This window comes from Eumetopias jubatus, unplaced genomic scaffold (assembly GCF_037043125.1).
Source record: "Eumetopias jubatus isolate StellerSeaLion01/CBP00866 unplaced genomic scaffold, mEumJub1_p1.0 scaffold_15, whole genome shotgun sequence".
Lineage (NCBI taxonomy): Eukaryota > Metazoa > Chordata > Mammalia > Carnivora > Otariidae > Eumetopias > Eumetopias jubatus.
The window spans coordinates 24838-44645 of NW_028274821.1; the positions used below are offsets into that span (position 1 = coordinate 24838).

Genomic DNA, 19808 nt, shown 5'->3' on the forward strand with positions numbered 1-19808 from the left:
GCGGGGCGGGACTCGGGCGCCCCCTGCGGGAGGTGGGGGCAGTGCAGGATGCGGTGCGCTCAGTTCAGTGGAGGCACCTGTCCCTTCTGGGGTCCAGCTGAATCCATTACATTTGGGAAATTCGAACTGAAATGGAGTCCAATTATCCCCTGACTTCTCCAGAAATAGAAACTATTAATTAGAAACCGTACGGAATTAAGTGAAATGCAGACACAGGCTTTACAACTTACACCAAAATTCATTTAAAATTGTAGATAAATTTAAAATGTAAAACTATCAAAATAAAGGGGGCTCCTGGGTGGCTCAGTCGGTGAAGCGGCTGCCTGCGGCTCAGGTCGTGATCCCAGGGTCCTGGCATCAACCCTCCGTCGGGCTCCTTGCTCAGCAGGGAGCCTGCTTCTCCCCTGCCTGCTGTTCCCCCTGCTTGTGCTTGCTCTCTCTCTCTCTCTCTCTCTCTCTGTCAAATAAATAAATAAAATCTTTCAAAAAACAAAAAGTAAAAAAAAGAAAATCCACATGGTCTTGGGTTCAGTGATGAGCTTTAACACACAACACCAAAAGCCAATCCACAAATGAAAAAAATTGATAACATGAACTTCCTAAAATTAAAACTTTTGCGGGGCGCCTGGGTGGTTCAGTCGTTAAGCGTCTGCCTTCGGCTCAGGTCATGATCTCAGGGTCCTGGGATCGAGCCCTACATCGGGCTCCCTGCTCAGCAGGGAGCCCGCTTCTCCCTCTCCCACTCCCCCTGCTTGTGGTCCCTCTCCCACTCCCCCTGCTTGTGTTCCCTCTCTCGCTGTGTCTCTCTCTGTCAAATAAATAAATAAAATCTTAAAAAAAAAAAAACTTTTGCTCTGTGAAAGACCTTGCTCAGAAAACTAAAAGACAAGCCACGAACTGGGAGGAAATATTTGCAAAGCGCAAATCTGGTAAAAGATTTGTATTCAAAAAATACAAAAGACTATCAGAACTCAATGCTAAGGAAACAAACATCCTAATTGATAATGGGTAAGGATCTGAACAGATGCCTGGACAAAGAAGATATTCAGATACAAAATAAGCATACAAAATTATGTTTGACATCATCATTAGGAAAGTACAAATTTAAACAACAGTGAGACAGCCAGTACTGCACACCTATCACAAATACTAAACTCCAAAAACAAGAACACCAATTGCTGGAAGGTGAGGAATGGCAGCAACTGTCCCTTCAGAAGACATTTTGGCCATTTTTTCCAAACCTAAGTTAGTCTCATGTTAAGATCCAACAATTGCACTTCTAGTATTTAGCAACTGCTTTGAAAAACTATTTCCGAACAAAAACTCACATGCAGTTATGCACGGTAGCTCCATTCATAATGGTTACAAACTTAAAGAAACCAGGATGTCCTTCCATTAGTGAATCCATAAGCAAACTAAGTGCATCCATATGAAGGAAGCAGAATATGCCATGCAAAATATACCTCTTTGGCACAAGGGATATTTGGGCTGATTAATTTTAAGAAACGCCAGACATGGGAGAATCTCTGAAAACTGGGTAAAAGTTGCCATTTGGTGAGTGACATGTACACTTATAAAGGAACACCCCATTTGTAAGCCTGTCTCCCTCTGTATCAGGAACAGAATTACTAAATCTCAAGAAACGCTTACCAAAAGAGAAGGCACAGACTTAAAGCTGTGTAACAACCATACCCTCGTTTACTGTGCTCACCTGATAACATCCCTTAACTGGCCTTCCCACCACCCAAAATCTTTTGGTCTTTAGCTGAAGATAGCATTTAGGGTGAGGGCTGAGCCACTTCAAGGAATTACACCATTTTCCTGGGTATCTCCCATGAATACAGGACATATGCATGATATTAAACTTTGACTTGTTTTTCTCCTGTTAATCTATTCAGCAATAAAAAGAAATGAACCATCACCCCATACAATCACATGGATGAACGTTACATGTATTTTTCTAAGTGAAAGAATCCAGTCTGAAAAGGCTGCACACTGAGTGACCCGATTTGTAGGAGATTCTGGAAAAGGCAAAACTAGAGATGATATAAGGATCTGGGAGTGAATTCCATGATATTTTCATGATTTATACCTGCCATTAAGCATTTGACAAAACCCAAACCTTTTGGGGCACCTGGCTGGCTCATTTGGTGGAGCGTGCAACTCTTGATCTTGGGGTTGTGAATTCGGGCCCCATGTTGGGTGTGGAGATTACTTAAAAATAAAATCTTTAAAAAATACAAACATTTCTACATCCCAAAGAGTAAATAATAATCTACAGAAAGTAAGTTGTTTAGGATGTGGGAGTGTCACAGGATGGTGTGGGGGCCAAGGGCAGGCTGCCCCAAATCTGCCACTTTGACATACAGATCATTTTAAATAAAAGTTACTTAAGAGACAGCCTATGCAATGAGGACACTTAGACCCTCCTCTGTCCCCCTGCAAAGGAAATCAATCTCCCATGTGAAGGTGTCCCTATACCAGGAGGTAAAGAGATTTTGACATCACCAGAGATGGGAGATTTGGAGCCCATAAGGCTGTATAAACAACCCTTGTTACTTTTTACTAATTTACAACCCCAGCCCAAATTTTGTTTAGAATTCCTTACTAATCGAAGCTCCCAAGGTTAAGTTTTCTTTGTCCTGTGATTTCTTCACAGGTGTAGTTACTCTTTGTCCAAAAAGTATAAAACCTGGCTTCCTTGGTCATTTCTTTAGACCTCAGGTTCATTATTGGGTCTCCATGTGCACATTATTGCACTTTAGGTTTTTTTCTCCCACTTATCTGTTTCATGTCAATTTCTTTCCTCATCCCACGGTAAGAACCTTGGACAAAGGAAAATTTCTTCCTCCCCTTCAATGGAATGCAGAACGTGACACATAATCTAACTGCATTAGAAACATATGGGGGGAAAAACCCTCACTGTAGGTTGTATGACAAAAGGTGCTGACCTAAGTAACTTTGGAAATGAATGGAATCTGTAGATTAAAGAAAAAATGTACTGTACGTACACAGTGGACTCCATTTGATAAAGTTCTCTGCCATCAGAGTGGTAGCTAACAGTTCTGAAAACACCACATCTGTAATCTGGAATGGAGCAATGAATTAAATAAAGGGCCGGTGGTGAGAGCCAGGTTTGTCACTGTTGGAGTAGGAAGTTACAGATCAGCAAAGGGAGAAGATCACAATCTCCACATGGTGGCGGACCAGGTTGGAGACATCAGTATAAACTCATCCTTAGCTTAATATGGACGCAGACGGTTCCACACAGAAATCTTTATCATTAGGTGTGTCGACATAGGTGGGAATACAGGCATATATTGCCTTGCATTGTCCGCTGAGCATGGACATTTAGCTCCCCCGTGTAAGACTTTAATACCGTTCTCTACTACGCAGAGCTCCTTAAAGAACTTGCTGATGCTAGAACTTGGACAGTAAGTATAGGAGCCAGGATAATCTTGACGTATCAGAAAGTAAGGAAGTACCAAGAAAAGAGCCACAGAGATGGAATGATGTCAATGGAAAGCAGGAGCCGATGGAAAGTGCTCTCCATCACCAAAGGAGGAATGAGCCAGCGACCAAACACTGAGGTGCTGGAACATAACCTACCCTGGTGTCCGTGCTGGTAAAAATAAATGATTCTTTTTAAGATTTTACTTATTTATTTGAGAGGGAGAGAGAGTGCATAAGCAGAGGGGAGAGACAGAGGGAGAGGGAGAAGCAGACCCCCCACTGAGCGGGGAGCCCGACGTGGGGCTCGATCCCAGGACTCTGAGATCATGACCTGAGCTGAAGGTAGACACTTAACTGACTGAGACACCCAGGTGCCCCCAAATAGACGATTTTTTAAAAAGAAACCACAGGGCCAAAATGGAGTCACTTACGTCAGGAGACCCAAGCCAGCAAACCAAGACTTACTACCTGACCTAACTGCAGTTCCACACACCCTCACCTCCACGTAAACTTTAACCGGTCAACCTGGAAAATGAACTGAATGGCCCCTTCTGTTCCCCTTAGGAGGGGGACATTGCCTAAAATAGTGCATCCTTTTCTAGTAATTTCTTTTTTTCAATGCCCTCTCTGCCTTTAAAATCCTTCCCCTCCCTGCAGCTCAAAGGAGCCCCTTTCTTTTTGCTAAATGGGATGCTGCCTGTTTCATGAATTGTTCAATGAAGCCAATGGGACTGGGATCTTTTAAATTACTTTGTTGCCTTTTTATTAACAAACTACATAGCTTTTTATAAGCGGGACTGCATAGACCTCTCCTATAAGAATTCCAACTAATAGATGTAGATAACCATTCATCAAGTAAATGGAGCTAACTCTCCTCTCCTAAAGTGGGGGCTCAGGGCAGTTGTCTTCCTGCACATGGGAAAGAGTAACTTCCTGGTGGGGAAGCCTGACCAATGCTGCCTCAGCCAGGTGACCAGCGTTAACATGGACAGTGACAAGTGTTCCCTCGTTGTAAAGTAACGACAAAGCACTTTACCTCCCTGATCTGCTTCCTCCAAACCCATAACCCCAGTCTAATCAGGAGGAAAACAAGTAAATCCCAATGGGGGACTTTCTACAAAATGCCTGACCGGTCCTCCTCAACACTGCCAAGGTCACTGAAACAAAGCAAGACTGAGAAAGTGTCACAGCCAAGGAGAGCCTAAAGACACATGATGAGCACATGTCACGTGGTGCCCTGCATGGGATCCTGGAGCGAGAAAAGGTAGAACAGAGGGAACCTGAATAAAATACGGACTCCCGCTAAAAACAACATATCAATATTTGTTCACTAATTGTGACAATTTTGTAGAAAACTAGAAAAAGAGGAGAAATTAGGGGCACCTGGGTGGCTCAGTCAGTTAAGCGTCCGCCTTCGGCTCAGGTCATGATCCCGGGGTCCTGGGATCGAGCCCCACGTCGGGCTCCCTGCTCCGCGGGAGCCTGCTTCTCCCTCTCCCTTGCTGCTCACCCTGCTTGTGCTCTCTCTCTCGCTCGCTCGCAGTCAAATAAATAAATAAGATCTTTATAAAAAAAAACAGACATTAAAGGTCAAGTAAGGGAAACCTATTGCATCGGACTGGAAGTCTAGAGGAAATGGGTGATTTCCTAATAAAAATGCACAATAATAAAATGGACCCTGAAATAAGGAAAAAACAGGCAGACCAATTAGCCATCCAGGGCCTCATCCTCCTGCTGGTTCTCCTCTCACTGTTCTGGGGTTTTCCTCTCCTAGGACAGAAAAGGAACAGGGACAGAAGTGTTCTGGAGCTGCCCTTAGACCCGACCCCACTCACTGTCTTCCTCTCCCCCAGCCATACCCTGCTCAGCGAGGACACTATGCACGGGGAGTCTCAGGGATTGTGGATCCTGATGTGTCACCCAGTTCTTTTTTGGATGGCAAGGGACTGGACACACTTACTAAAGTAACAGAAGTTAATATTTTTTAATGGTAGAAATACCTTAATACTTGCAAGAGACAAGAGTGGGTTTGGACCTGGCAGGCCCAAAGGCTCACACTCTCACAGTGTGACCTAGACACACTCCAACACTCCATCCTGCTAAGCGCTCTGGGGTGGCCCCATTCATAGGCACAGTCTCTCTCACTGCATCTGGGGCCTCCCACAACTCCAGGCTGACACCCACTCACCATCCATTCTACTGGGAAGGGTTTCTCTTTCCCTTGGGTTCCATGAAAAGTCATGGCTTTAACTGTCTTTGGCCCGGCTTGGGTCACACTCTCATCCTTGAAGCCATCAGAGCACCCAGAAAATAGAGCAAGGGGTTGGGTAGACTTGGATCATACACGCATCTCTGAAGTGGGTGGAAAGTGGGGTCTGCCCTCTGGAACTGTCTGGATGGTAGGCAGGTGACATGGGGTTCCCAAAGGCAAGCTGAGATGCTGGACTTGGACATGAGAAGAGATGCCAGGCTGGGAAAGCAGCAGATTCCGCATCACTGGTGACTGACTGCACGGCTTTGGAATCTGAAGCCCAAGGAAGGAAGGGGTCACTTCGTTAGGGTCACGGGCTGCAGCCGCCCATCCAGTGCTCTTGCTATTTTCCCATGACGGCAAGGCGCTCTCCTACTTGCTGAAAAAGCAACTTTGCTGTTGGTAGGAAACTCAAGGCTCCTGCCTTGGATATTGGGTCCTCACATCTCAGAGACTGGAAGGCACACAGACCTCACTCTTCTCCCTGGGAGGAAGGACCCCGGAGTCACACCTGCCCCCCACATTAATCGCTCCTCCCCAAAGAACAAACTGGCTCATTCTCCAGTCTCTTCTCTCTCCTTTATGAAGAACAGAGAGCAAATGTGAGGATGATAAGGAAAGTATCGCTCACTGAAACAGTGGGAGGCTCAAGGATTATTCCACACCACAAATCCACACATGGCAGACTTTCTGGAGGCCACAGTCCCTGAATCATGCATGTGACTCTCTGAAACCAGGCAGCCTCACTGAGAAACTGCCTGCTGGGAGGCACAGTTACTCCCATAACCTTAATTCTTAACAAATACGTATGTCAAAGGTTTACATCACAATCGGGAGGCCAAAGGACTGCAGGGTCAGTCTGCCGAATGGCTGTATGGCTGCTGTGGACAGGGCCACATCCAACATTTGGAGGGTTAAGAGACTGTGAAGGAGGAAGCCCTTGTCTCAACCACACAGATGTTGGGAATGGAAGCATCCTGTGGGGCTGTCTACACTGCCCATGGGCCTGTTACACTGCCAGGAGCACAGTCAGCTCAGTAATGGCTGTGGGGGTTGTCAGGACCCTTTCTGGCCTGAGCTGGAGGGCCACAGATGCCTCCCTGGATGGTCAGAGGCCAAGGGCTGTCCTGTCTACTGCCTGTTTCCTGCCGATCACTCAGATGGGATGAAGGATCTAGCCAGCGCCGGGGGGGGGGGGGCCCAACAGCCCGAAGAAGGCTGTACATGGGGGCGGGCAGGCCACGGCAGTCAGTCCTATATGAATCCATTCATGTCTACAGAGTGCCCTCGTGGGGTGGGGCCGTGCTGGAACTTGCGGCTGCCCAGGCAGAGTGGGGCCAGCAGCACCCTTCCCAGGTGGGAAGGCAGAAGAACCCTTTATAACCTCTGAGTCCCCCTATAACCCCTGACTGGGGATGAGTTGGATCTCAAACTGTCAGGAATCAGGTGGACATTTCACTTTTCTTCTGTCTGAGCCCAGGAGTGAAGGGCTGAAAACCAATGCTCCAGCTCACCTCTGACTCGTGTGTGACCCTGGGTGAGTCCTGTCTACCCTGGAGGCCCAGGGAGTTGGAGGAGGGGGAAGAAAGCCAATTATGCTTAAACCTAACCCCGATCCAGACCCTGGCCCTGACCCCAACCCATGACCCTCACCCCAACCCCACCCAGATTCTCAGGCTGATCCACACTTGCATCATGAACAGGCCCAAATCAGTTTTAGGGGGTTATTTTCTCCAGAGAGCTGCTCGGCTCTGCACTCCTGCCCACACGCCCATGGAGGTGGCCCTGCCTCCTGAGGACGCACAGGTTGCTGACTCCCACACCTCTTGCATACATCACCCAGCAGCATGGTGGGGTTTGTTTTGATTTTTTGCTAAGTTTTATTTTAATCCAAGGACTTTGATTCATACCAAATGTCATTGTAGAAACAATAGCAGAATCCAAAGTCTGGGTGATCAGTATTACTCAGGCAGCAAACTCGTCAATCACAGAATTGTTTTAAAGCAGGTCCCAGTTGTGTTGCATGGTTGGGACTTCTTTTTGGGTTTTTTTTTTAACACTGTTCTTAAATATAAAGCTTTGCAACAAACCTTTGACTTATGTCAAATATAATTAAAAATTAACAAATGAGTACATTGTATCAAAAAGTACGAAGATATACATTTCATGCACATACTTGTATATATGTATATATGTATATATTTTACATGCACACATAACTTCTTCAAACTACAGCCACTGCTTGACTGGTCCAGATGCAGACAACTGGTTAATGCATTTCAAATTTGGCAACTCACTATGAGATCTCAGTGGAAACATATGATAGCTGAGAAGAGACGATACAGAAACAAAACCCAAAGTCAGGAAAACAAGACACAGTATCTCTTCCCCCACTCCCTGTAGTTTTCACCAATTCCAGTGTCTAGAAGAATCCAGACAGACTGGTGAGGCCGTGTGGGGCTAGAACAGTGATTCTCCACCCAACATGGCCTGGGAAGCAGCTGCGGTTCTGTACAGAATGGATACATTCACAATAACATGGGCCAGAGATGAAACATCGGTATCAAAATACACATCCTTCTGCTTTGCAACAGGAACAGAGCTATCTCATGCAGAGTCTGAGATACCATTCCAGTTATTATTTCCTATTGCGGTAAAATACTCTGTAATCTTAAAGTTTCAGAGTGTTGTGCCTTCCAGTAAGGAGATTCTATAAAATGGTTTGGTCACAATCATGCTGAAACCCTAGAACAGGTGGTGGTCTTACATGATTTATTTCTATTGAATGTGTGTCTTTTGTTGCATAGCCCTATGGGTTAACGACATCCACTCACTGGGACACACCTCCACACAGAGAAACGCACACACACGTCACAGGCCAGGTTTCTTTAAGGTGAGTCATGGGGCAAAAGCCAATGGGAACACTCAAATGATCCAGCGAAGAGATCATCTGACATTTCCAAACACGGAGGATGCACCAAAATCTAATCATCTAAATATTCCTTTTGTTCACAAAACAAAGGGTCTCCCGGCATTTTATGCACAGCCTCCTACCTACGGTGTTTCCCTTTTGACAGTGGCCATGAGGTTGGATTTCCCTTTCGCTTCCTGCTTTCCCGTGTCTTGTGCCACAGTGCTGGGCTTCAGATGGCTCCTACCTGAGCCTCAGTCGCCAAGCTTCTCCTTGCCCCATCGCTTCCTCCGAGTTTTGGCCTCATTTCAGTCGGGGCATCCCAAGTGCCCACACCTGCACAGACACAGGCCCTCCCTCCTGCCCCGCCAGGTCCATCTCCACTCCCCCACCTCTCCCTCTTCCCACGACCTCTCCCTCTCTCTGGCCTTATCTGAAAAGAAACTTTCACAACAGATACCACGCCCTCTTTGGCAGGCATCCCGTCCCTGAGATTCAGACGTAGAACAGACTGAAAACACCCCATACAAGGACACACTCTACACTGCTCTGTGGCTTCCCAGGAAACCCTTCCACTTGTGGGAGGAAAACAGGGAAATGGTCGCTTCGTTTCCAACTACAACCGTCCCACTGGATGTTATATGAGTGTTCTCCATGGACACCAGCTTTCTACTTGGTTGATATTTGGAACTGGAAACAGTTCCAAGGATTCACCCACGCTTCACACAGGCTTCACGTCACCGCCCCCAGGAGCCTGGCACGAGAGGTCTCGGAAGTCAGGCACTTGGTCGAGAGCAGCAGAAGCCAGGGGAGCTGGGGGGCTCACCGAGGCTGGACGCAAGAGCATTTCCTCGCACGAGAGAGAGAGAGAGAGAGAGAGAGAGAGAGAGAGACACCACCCCCCCCCACAAAGAGCTGAGAGCTTCCTACAGGTTGGATTTTTTTTAAGTTCTGTTACTACTTCCTTCCCCATTTTTCTGTTTTTCTCTTCTTTCTAGATCAAGTATATGGAATTGACAAAAGAGGGAAGGGTGTTTCGATTAAAAACCAAAACCAACGGCAAGAACGTTTTCCAGATTTGGTCCCTGTCAAGGTTGACAGCATCTGGGAGAGGACAGAGAGTGTGTGAGTGTATTTCTGGTGTCCACCTGCTGTTTCAGTACAAAGAGCCACGCTGGATGTGTTTGTGTTTGTGGGCGCCGACAAGAATGCACGGAGCCACAGGCCGGGCTCCTGAGGTTACTGCTGTTGACCATCCACTCTGTCTTATCTGGCCAGGCGTGTAAACATGCCGGGCTCCGTACCACACACGTGGATAAAGGATGGTCTCTACCAGATCCAGACCTCCTAAAAGTGGCCCAGGCACACCCCCCAGACGCTGGGAGCCATCACACAGGATTCAGACTGACAGGGTCCCACTCAGCACATGCAGTGACTTCCCGTGTAGGGTCTGTGGCACGAGACCCAGGCAGGCAGCATACAAGGGGACAGAGAGAGCCACGTCCCTCTCCGAAAGGGCTTTAGGAATTGGTCCAGCGTGAAAGAGAAGGTGGGGGCGGGGGGGTGGGGGGGAGCCACGGGGCCTCTCCTCAGCTGGCCCCAAAGGCGGGGTCGCTCCAACCAGGGGCTGCTGCCCCTGCCTCGGTGCCCCTGCGCGTCCCTGGGAGCCCAGCGTGGATGATAAAACTCATCGGCTGGAACGCGCCCACTGAGCAGGCGCGCAGCAGAGGTGCGGCTAGCACCAGTGGTCTTGGTCGGGGTGGTGGTAGCTATGCTGAACCCAGCCGCCCGAGCTGAGCCCCAGAGTGCAGTGGTAGCCGTTGGGCACGCGGCGGAGGGGGTGCGACTGGGAGGTCAGGGAGGACACATAGGAAGTCCGGGAGGAGCGGCCTGAGTTGGTGGCCACAGCCTCCTCGAAGGTAAGCGTGTCCTCAGGCTGGGTGTAGGCAGTGTCCTCACTGTCCAGACGCTGCCCCAAGTAAGGGTCAGAATCGATCCTAGAGCCGGCGGCCAGGGGCTGGCTGAGGGGGTCTCTCTGGAGCAGAGCATTGTGTTCGGAAGGCCACGGCTAAGCCGGCCCGGGGAAAAGGTGGGGAGGCTGGTCTGTACCCCAGCAAAGTGGACAAGCGAAGATTGGCCATCTTGTAGGTGACACTGGGAAGGGGGGTCAGCGAAGTCTGGGGGAGCTGCCTCCGCCCACCACGGCCAGGGGTGCTAGCACCGGATGTTGACAACAAGGGGCTCCCATTCACTGAACCACCACCCTACAAGAAAATAGAACAGAGAAAAAAAAATCAAAGTCCCAGACCAGAGGCCAATGCAGGTGAGAACCATGGAGGTGGGGGGTGAGGCATGGAGAGAGGCAGGCACCCTGGGAGGGGACCTGTAGGGTGTGTGGTGGAGGGGGGAAAGCCGCTGGTGCCGGTAGGCCTGGGGAGGTGGTTGGGGACCAGTGGGGAACAAAGGGACAGGCACAGCTCAGGGAGAAGGGAGACCAGAGGCCAGTCCAGGGCAGTTGGGAGGGGAGGATCGGGCTGGTGCGGGAGGAATGGAGCAAGGAGGGGGGGAGCACAGACTCGGGCCTGGGAACCAGGACATGAAGGAGGATTCAGAGCATGGTGGGGGGGGGGGGGCTCATAAGGAGGGACAGTGAGGGGGGTCCTGTCTTACCGGTCTTGGGGGTCCTGGCTCCTGCCCAGCTGTTGGTGACGTGGGGTGGCTGCTGAGGGAGGGTTTGGGCTGCGAGGGCTCCCGGCCCCCAAAGCGGTCACAGGAGTAGAAACGCTGCTTCTCCGAGGAAGAGGAAGAGGGCTGCCTCCGCTCTTGGGACCGGCCCCGCTCCTGTCTGCGCTCCGTCCGGCAGCCTGTGGGCCCCTCTCGCGGGGGTGGGCCTGGCCCTGCAGCACTGCTGGGTGCTGGCCAGGAAGAGGGGAAGTCAGCACAGCGAGCCAGGTGGGGAGACAGACCCCCAGCCCAGACCCAGTCCCCAGGGCCAGCAGGGGGACCCAGGGGGAGAGCTGAGGTGCGTGGGTGATCCTGCCTGGTCCCCAGACCTGGGCCTCACAGCCCCCTACTCAGGGCCGTTTGGATGGTGGAGGCACAGAAAGGAATGCCTCAGGCCCTGGCCATAGGAGGGACCCCCGCACGCACTGCCATCTGTGTCTGCGGACAGGCTGGGCCCCTTCTCCAAGGACTTCTGCTTCCTGTCCCTGCGGCGATGGCAGCGGTGGTGGTGATGGAGCGGAGCCTGGCTGGCTGGGGCACGGTCCAGGGCAGCGCTGCAGAGATGAGCCACGTGGGGACGCTGGGGCGCCAGTGTGGAGATGGAGCACTTCATGGGGCTGGCGTTAGGGGCCGGCTGCGGGTGGGATGTGGGTTGGCACACAGTCTGAGAGAGGGGCCTGGGGCAGGCTCCAGGGCGGCACTGAAGGCCTGGGGCTCAGGAACCACCAGGCCCCTCCCTCTCCCCAGAAAGCTCTTCCCCACCCAGGCCCACCCTTTCTCCCAGAGCACGCTGCACAAGGTGCTGTCCGTCTCTGCCAGCGGGGCCCAGAGAGCTGTTGGCCTCAGTGTCCCTGGGGGACAGGGAGGATGCCAGGAAGAGGGAGGCTGCGGGCCTGGCTGGGAGAACCCTGAGGGGTGGCTGCGTGTGATGGCCCTGCTGGGCCAGGGCCATGGGGCTCCTGCCCTGGGCTGAAATCGGGACCTGCGGAAAGGGGCCCTCCCAGGGGAGCTGACCCACAGCCTCCACTCGGCATCCTCAAGCTGGCCGCCCAGTGGGCCAGGATCAGGAAGGGGAAGAGGGCGGGAGCCACCACCAATGGGAGGCAGAGACAAGTTTAGAGAATGAAGTCATTGGAATGTGCAGAACCAGGAACCACAAAAGGAGGCAGGGACAGGGCCAGCCCCAGGCAAACACTGAAGGTCCCCGGCTGGAGGACATGCCCCTCTAAAGCCCCTCACCATCCCAGGAAGTGAAAGCAGGGCCCCCTGACACAGCCTCAGGTCTGCAGGCCCCTCTCTGAGTCCTTGTGAATGGGCCCACAGCCCCCTTGCCCTGGAGCTTCCTGCTCGGTACTCAAAGCATCCCTGAAGGAGCAGGGGATGGAGGTGGTGCCGCCTCCAGAGTCCAGAGAAAGAACAGGGCAGGTCGGGCGCCTGGGTGGCTCAGTTGGTTAAGCGACTGCCTTCGGCTCAGGTCATGACCCTGGAGTTCCAGGATCGAGTCCCGCATTGGGCTCAGCAGGGAGTCTGCTTCTCCCTCTGACCCTCCCCCCTCTCATGTGCTCTCTCTCTCTCAAATAAAATAAATAAAATCTTTAAAAGAAAAAAAGAACAGGGCAGGTCCTCCCCAGAGCATCCATGGGGGAAAGGGAGGACCAAGCTGTGAGGCACCGTGTGCATGGCGGGGGGGCCGGGGGGGCAATGCAGGCTGGCGTGGGAGAGGGGTGTCCTAGAGAGAGGGAGAGTCTGGGTCAGGGACACTGGGCTGGGAGATGGAAGCCCCAGGGCCACAGCAGGAGGCTGAGCACCGGTGGGTGGTGGGGATTCCTGGCAGGCCTCCGAGGACTCTGGCTGCACCTCTTGAGACCATCGTCCTGGGAGCTCCCAACAGGGCTGACAGTGTCCAGGCCGCCGTGCAGGTAGGGAGCCCTCACGCGGGACACAAGCCCTCCCCAAGCCAGGTCTCCTCATCCCCCACGCCCCCACCCTCCCATGACCCTGGCCCTCCCAGACCACCCACCTGAGTCTCTGCAGCCGGGCGAGGCATGGAGGCCGCGCGTCCCTGGCTCTCCAGTCCGGGTTGGGGCTCCCCGTCAGGACCTCTCAGGGCCATGCTCTGCATCTGGACGTCCACAGCCTGGGCACACAGCAGCCCGCAGTCACACCGGCCCCCACCCCACCCTCACCTCCCCCCCCATCGTGGGCTCCCCGCCACACTCCTGCCATCTCCCACCATCCCTGTCTCACCCCAATCCTTATCTCATCCCCCATCCCCAGCCTGGCTCCCCAGCCCTGGGAGCCCTCCCCGGGTTTCCTGGCTGCACCACTGGGATCTCTGTAGAGTGGCCACGCTCCAGGGGTGTCCTTGCCTCATAGGGTACCTCCTGGGTCCTCTCAGTACCCCAGGAAACAGACTCCTTGATGCCACTCTCCTGGGGTTGTCTGTAGAGAAGAGAGGATTGTGCTGTTGGCTCAGAGGTCTGTGGGCCTTGGAAGGCCCACCAAGGACCTGGCTCCAACCTGCCAGGAACCTATACTGGCCCCTTCTACTCTGGGTGAGAAGCAGCCCAGACGCGTGAGGCCCTTCAAGTACAGGCTCTCAAGTGGCCACACAGCAAGGGATGTGGACCCAGTACCAGGGCTCAGAGCAGATGGGCAGAGAGGGCCCCCGGACATGAGTCCGAGGGAGGTCTGGGCCCACCGCTTGCTGGTCTAGGGACACCCGGCAGGTTCCTCGGCCCTAGACAGGGCCTCCCAGGAGTAGTGGGAGGCCACATGTGCACAGCATGCATGACGCAGAGGGCGGACATCCTGTCTACGCTGGTGCACAGCAGGCCCTGACCACTACGTTAGGGGCAGTGTAGTACTCAGGAAAACCTACCTGATTAACCGTCCAAGACCCACAACCAGGCTGCAGAAAAGAACGTCCAAACATGTACAGATGAGGAGGAAATCAGGAGCCCTAAACATGCATGCTGTGCCCAGTCTGGTACCAGGCCCCACACCTTAGCCCTTGCTGGATGAGGCAGAGCACAGTCCCCCCTCTTTGGGCTCAGCCAGTGATTTCCTTTAGCCAATAAGGGTGTTAGCAGACCTGGGACCCTGCTGGCCCTGAGGGGGTGGCTGAGAGGAGCCTGCCTGCTACCACCCCCCAGCGACACACGGTACAAGACAGGTAGGTGACTGTTAGTTCGCAACACTTGGTTTTGGGTGGTTCATTACCAAGAATTATTGTGGCAAGAGTTAGGGGTTAGGTAACAAGGACGTTACCAATTTGTCTACAAAATACAATTGCTTCAGAAATCACTACTGGAGTAGAGATCTGAGGAAAAATGTCTTAGAGGAGTTAGGAAGACTAGACACACACAGGCCGTCAACAGAATGGGGTCAAAACAAATCATTTCTCAACGGGCAGTGAGGAAGCAGAGGCAGAGGCCCCTCACTGGAAAGGGAAATGGGCACGCACAATGGGAGGTGACAGTGGGAACCACCGACTGTCTAAATCCACTGACCTCAGTGCCATCAGAGGCACCCGTGTAACGTTTTGGGAATTAGCTTTGGAGTCCACCATGGACCGCTCCAGCAGCCCGCCTGGACTAGCTTTCAGGCAGCATCTGCGGGGAACCATTCGGGGGGAGGTGGGCACGGGGTGGAACAGAGAGGCCAGTCTCCCAAAGTGGTGATGGGACCTGAGGGCTCCATGTCCTGCAGCACAGCCTACAGGGAGCCCCTCTGGGAGGGGGAGAAACCAGGAGTCCTACCTCCTCCGTGCACCTCGCACCCTGGCCAGGTACTGACACGGCCCCGCCGTTGCTGAGGGACGCAGAGCTCTTCTGCCGAAGGAAAACCCGGGCTCCTCGGAGCACAGCCGGCTGTGTCTGCTCCAGCGTGGCCTTCAGAGGGTGGAACAGGGACACAGGGCCCATCTGTAGAAGGGACGCAGGGAAGAGGAAGAGCTCTAAGGGCACAGACAGGTGTGCCAGAAAGCTGGCCTGACCCCACAGCATGGGTTGGTGCTCCTTCTGCCCTGCCCCAGCCCTACACAGGAGGTAGGCGGGGGCTTACTCCCAACCTGGCCTGTGAGTGACATCAGGAAAGTCATTTCACTTCTTGGAGCTTCAGTTTCCCTACCTACAATCTGGGGACCTCATCCAATTACAAATGCTAAAAAGATTTCATCTCATCATCAACTTGGATTGATGGGTAGAGGCTGCATGAGCCCGGACTGAGCAGAATTCTAAGGACATTTCAGGGCTCGGGGGGCGGCGGGGGAGCGCACTGATGGGTGTCTGCAACAGACAGGGGAACGGGAGATGTGGTGTGGGCATCAGATACTTCCCATCCCACGATGGGTGAATGTCCCTGTAAGCTCCAAACCAGGCAACTTTCTAGACAGAGTCTACGTATGGTCACTGATGGTTTGGCTGCATGGGAAAGTTGTTATCTTTGAAGGATGACGTCAGGAAGTTGGGGCCCCAAACCAGCCCAGTCAGAGTCATGAGTGGAAGAAATCATGACCCTGGACCCATCAGTTTGATTCTCTCTGGTCCTTGCCAATGTGCACGGTAATCAGGTTCTCCTCGAACCTCCCCAAACAACCTCCTCAAATATTCTTCAAACTTCTTTCTTCTACCACTTAAAACAGTGGGATCTCCAGGGAACATGTCCTCAGCCTCTTGTCTACTGCTCCTGAACACTAGGTCTCCAAGTCAGGGGGGCCCCAAGTACCAGCAAGAGACCAGCCGTTGGAAAGCATACAGGCTGTATGGGGTTTCTGACTTTGGGGCCAGAGAGTGAGGCTACAGTAAGAACCTCTCATCTTCCTTTTCCCGCCGTGCAATCCCCAGGAAGGATGTGGGTTTCCTCTGCCATCAAAACAACTGATGGGTGCCAGAGTCTGAGGTTTACTTCTTGGAAATCCTGGAACTTGGTACCTGGGACAGGCCTCCCGTGGCCTGGTGAATCTGGTCTCTGGGGGTCTTGCTCTGTTTGTAGAAGTCAAATATCATCAGAGCTGCGTACACCTTTCCTACGGTCATCTCATCGGCTGGAGGGAGAGAAAACAGAGGGTGGGGTGTGGAGGAGGAAGGGGAGGTGGGGGGCAAGGGAACAGCCTCCACCACAGGGACTCCTGGACATGCTCAGGGAAGAGCACAGGGCTTGGCCGAAGTGGCATCTTTGGGCACTGAGCACGTGTCCTCTGGAGCTGTACTGACTCTCCACAGGGCCCTCCATCTCCTCCCAATGAAGTGGATGCGGGGTTTCATCTTTAAGCACCTCATCTCTAACTGTAGGAGTCTCCCTGCTGTTCTCTGGATTTTTTTAAGTATATACCCCCACCAGGAACGTGGGTGACTGTGGTCAACAGAATAAAGCCCAGGGAATCCCTTCCCACAGTCCCTATGCACCCACTGGTAAGACCGTTCTCCCTGCAGGTGGAAACTAAGTCTAGACTATTGACGAGGTCACCCTGGCCCAGGCCTCCTGGCTCTGCCTCTGGGAGGGACACAAAAGGGGGGTGAACAAGGAGAATTTCTTGCCCTCACTTACGTTTATGGGGTGGCACCAGTAACTCCAGGGTCTTCTGGGGCAGATTGGCCCACACAGAGGAAATCTCCTTCCTCAACTCTGCATCACACTGATGCTGCTTGGTGCCGGCTGGGGCAGGACAAGGGTGTGGAGGGGAAGAGAGATGTTAGGAGCTGTCTCACGGGCCCCCTGGGGGAGCCGGCAGGGAGAGGTGTGGTGTGAGGGGAAATGGGGCAAGGACCGTGCCAGGAGAAAGGGCAGAGCGGGGAGAAGCACGGCCACGGCGGCTGTCGGAGCGTCCCTGATGGGCACGTGCAGAGACAGAGGCCTGTGTGCGTGGGCCCTGGGAGTGGAGAAGGGATATGGTGGCGGTCCAGCTGTTCGTCCAGCCATTCAAAACTATCAAGAGAGCACCCTCCCGTGCCAGGGACTATTCTAGGTGATGGAACAAAAGCAAAGGAGCCGCCTTTGTGGCACCATGTGGCTTGACTCAACAATAAAGTGGCAGTAAGTTCAAAACCTAGTGTGTTGGGTGCAGAAAAAGCTTAAGTAGGGAGGGATGAGAAACATTAGGAGGGCCGAAATTTTGGACAGGGTAGTCAGGAAAGGTCTCATGAGAAGGTGGTGTGTGTGTAAGACCCCGAAGGCAGAAAAGGACCAGGGGGTGCAAAGGCCTCGGTGTGTCACACAACCAGCCAGGAAGGCAAGGCTCACTGAGCGGGGGGTGGGGGTGACGGGCTGCAGGGAGCAGATGTTGAGATAGGAAGCAGCAGAGCGTGATAAGCAGAGGGATAAAATACTCTGACCTTTTTTTAGCATCAGGTTTACTATGGTATAATGTACATACAATGAAATCCACCCTTTTCAGTTATCCCGTTCTATGAACTTTGGTAAATCCATAAAGTCACACATCCACCCCACAATCGAGTCATGGTATATGGCCCCACTGCCAAAGTCCCTCTGTGCTCCCTTTGTAGCTGACCCCGTGGCCTCCTCTCACCCCGTCCCATCCCTAGTGTGTTTTCTGTCTCGGTCTGTTTTGCCTTCTCCAGAATGCCCCACAAACAACGTCATCGGGTGTATTGGCTTTTGAGTAGGACTTCTCCACTCAGCGTGGTGCCTTTGAGATTCAGTCCACGTTGTTGAGTGTATAAGTAGCCTGTTTCTTTTGACTGCGGAGTACTACCTTGTGGTATGGATAGACCCCAGTTTGTTTATCCATTCACCAGTTGTGAGCATTTGAGTTGCTTACATTTTGAGGAGATTATGAAATAAAGCTGTGAACATTTGCATATAGTTTTTGTGCAGATGTATGTTTTCTTTTCTTCCCACTTGGGAGTGGGCTGGCTGGGCCGTACAGTAAGGAACTGCCAAACTAGGATCACAAGAATTCCATATTATGCATTCTCACCAGGACTTAATATTGTCATTTAGAAAAGTACTTTAGTCGTATTAATAACCATGTAGTGTTATCTTACTATGGCTTCATTTTGGATTTCTCCCATCCAAGTACGAACCAGGCCCGACCCTGCTTATCTTCCGAGATCAGACGAGATCGGGCGCGTTCAGGGTGGTATGGCCGTAGACTTCATTTTGGATTTCTCTAATGATTAATGATATTGAGCATCTTTATAGGTGTTTATTTGCCTTCCATATATATATTTTTGGTGACATGTCTATTCGAATTCTTTACCCATTTTTATTAGGTTGTTTATTTTCTTATTACTGAGTTGTGACAGACCTTTATCTATTCTGGAAACTGATCCTATATCAGATACATGGTTCAAAAATATCTTCACCAATGCTTTAGCTTTGTCTTTTCATTTTCTTAAATGTCTTTTTGAAGAGCAAAAGTTTTTAATGTTGATAAAGTTCAATTTCTCAATTTTTCTTTTATGGCTCATGCTTTTTGTGTCTTCAAAAATCTTTGCCAAACTCAAAATTGCCAAAATCTCTCTCCTGTGTTTCCTTCTAGAGGTTTTATAATTTTACACTTTACATTTATGTCTATGATCAATTTCAAGTTAATTTTTGTAGGAGGTAAAAGGTATGTGCTATGGACTGAATTGTGTGCTGCCCCCGTTCACATGCTGAAGCCGGAACCCTCATTGTGACTGTATAAGGCCGAGAAGGAGGCAATTAGGTGAAATGAGGTCAGAAGGGTGGGACCCTGACCCAGAGAATTAGTGTCCTTACGAGAAGAGACACCAGAAAATTCATTCACTCTCTGTACACACTCAGGGAAAGACCATGTGAGCACACAGTGAGAAGGTGACCACCCTACAAACCAAGAGAACAGGCCCAGGAATGAAACTTACCTTCCTGGCACCTTGATTTGGACTTTCAGCCTCCAGACTGTGAGAAATAAATTTCTGTGTTTAAGCCACTCAGTTGTGGTTCTTTGTTATTGGCAGCCCTAGCAGACTAAGACACTAAATATCAAGATTTTTCCCTTTTCTGGATAGTTGTCTAAATTTTTCAAGTACCATTTGTTGAAAAAACTATCTTTTCTTCATTAATTGCCTTTACAACTTCATCAAAAATCCATTGGCAATGTAAGTATGAGTCTCGATTGTGTTCCACTGACCCATGTCTCTGTCCTGTCACCAACACGATACACCTCAATTGACGTGCTTTATAGAAAGTCTTTGATTCAGGTAGAGTAAGTTTTCTTTGTTCTCTTTTCAAAATTGTTTGTTATTCAAGTTCTTTTGCTTTTCTAGATACATTTTAGAATTTGTTTGTACATTTCTACCTAAAAACCTGTTGGGATTTTGATTGGGTGAACATTTATTCTATTGATGAATGTGGGAAGAATTGACATCATGACAATATGGAATCTTCCAATGCATGAAGATGATGCAGTGCTTAATTTTTAGATCTTCTTTGCTTCTTTCAATGTTTTGAAATTTGCAACATACAGATCTCACATATATACTT

At 51.1% G+C, this 19808-nt stretch overlaps 1 protein-coding gene across 1 annotated transcript in view; it reads right to left on the bottom strand.

The window, feature by feature from the left end:
- Positions 1 to 10350: 10350 nt before the first annotated feature.
- The window catches only part of LOC148162351 (voltage-dependent N-type calcium channel subunit alpha-1B-like), a 35327-nt gene continuing 25869 nt past the window's right edge, over positions 10351 to 19808 (bottom strand). Inside the window, 10 exon segments of the mRNA XM_088019089.1 lie at positions 10351 to 10676; positions 10679 to 10747; positions 10750 to 10879; positions 11286 to 11530; positions 11766 to 11973; positions 13360 to 13484; positions 13654 to 13781; positions 15138 to 15265; positions 16274 to 16386; positions 16890 to 16997. Of these exon segments, the coding sequence (XP_087875215.1) occupies positions 10351 to 10676; positions 10679 to 10747; positions 10750 to 10879; positions 11286 to 11530; positions 11766 to 11973; positions 13360 to 13484; positions 13654 to 13781; positions 15138 to 15265; positions 16274 to 16386; positions 16890 to 16997 (1580 nt within the window).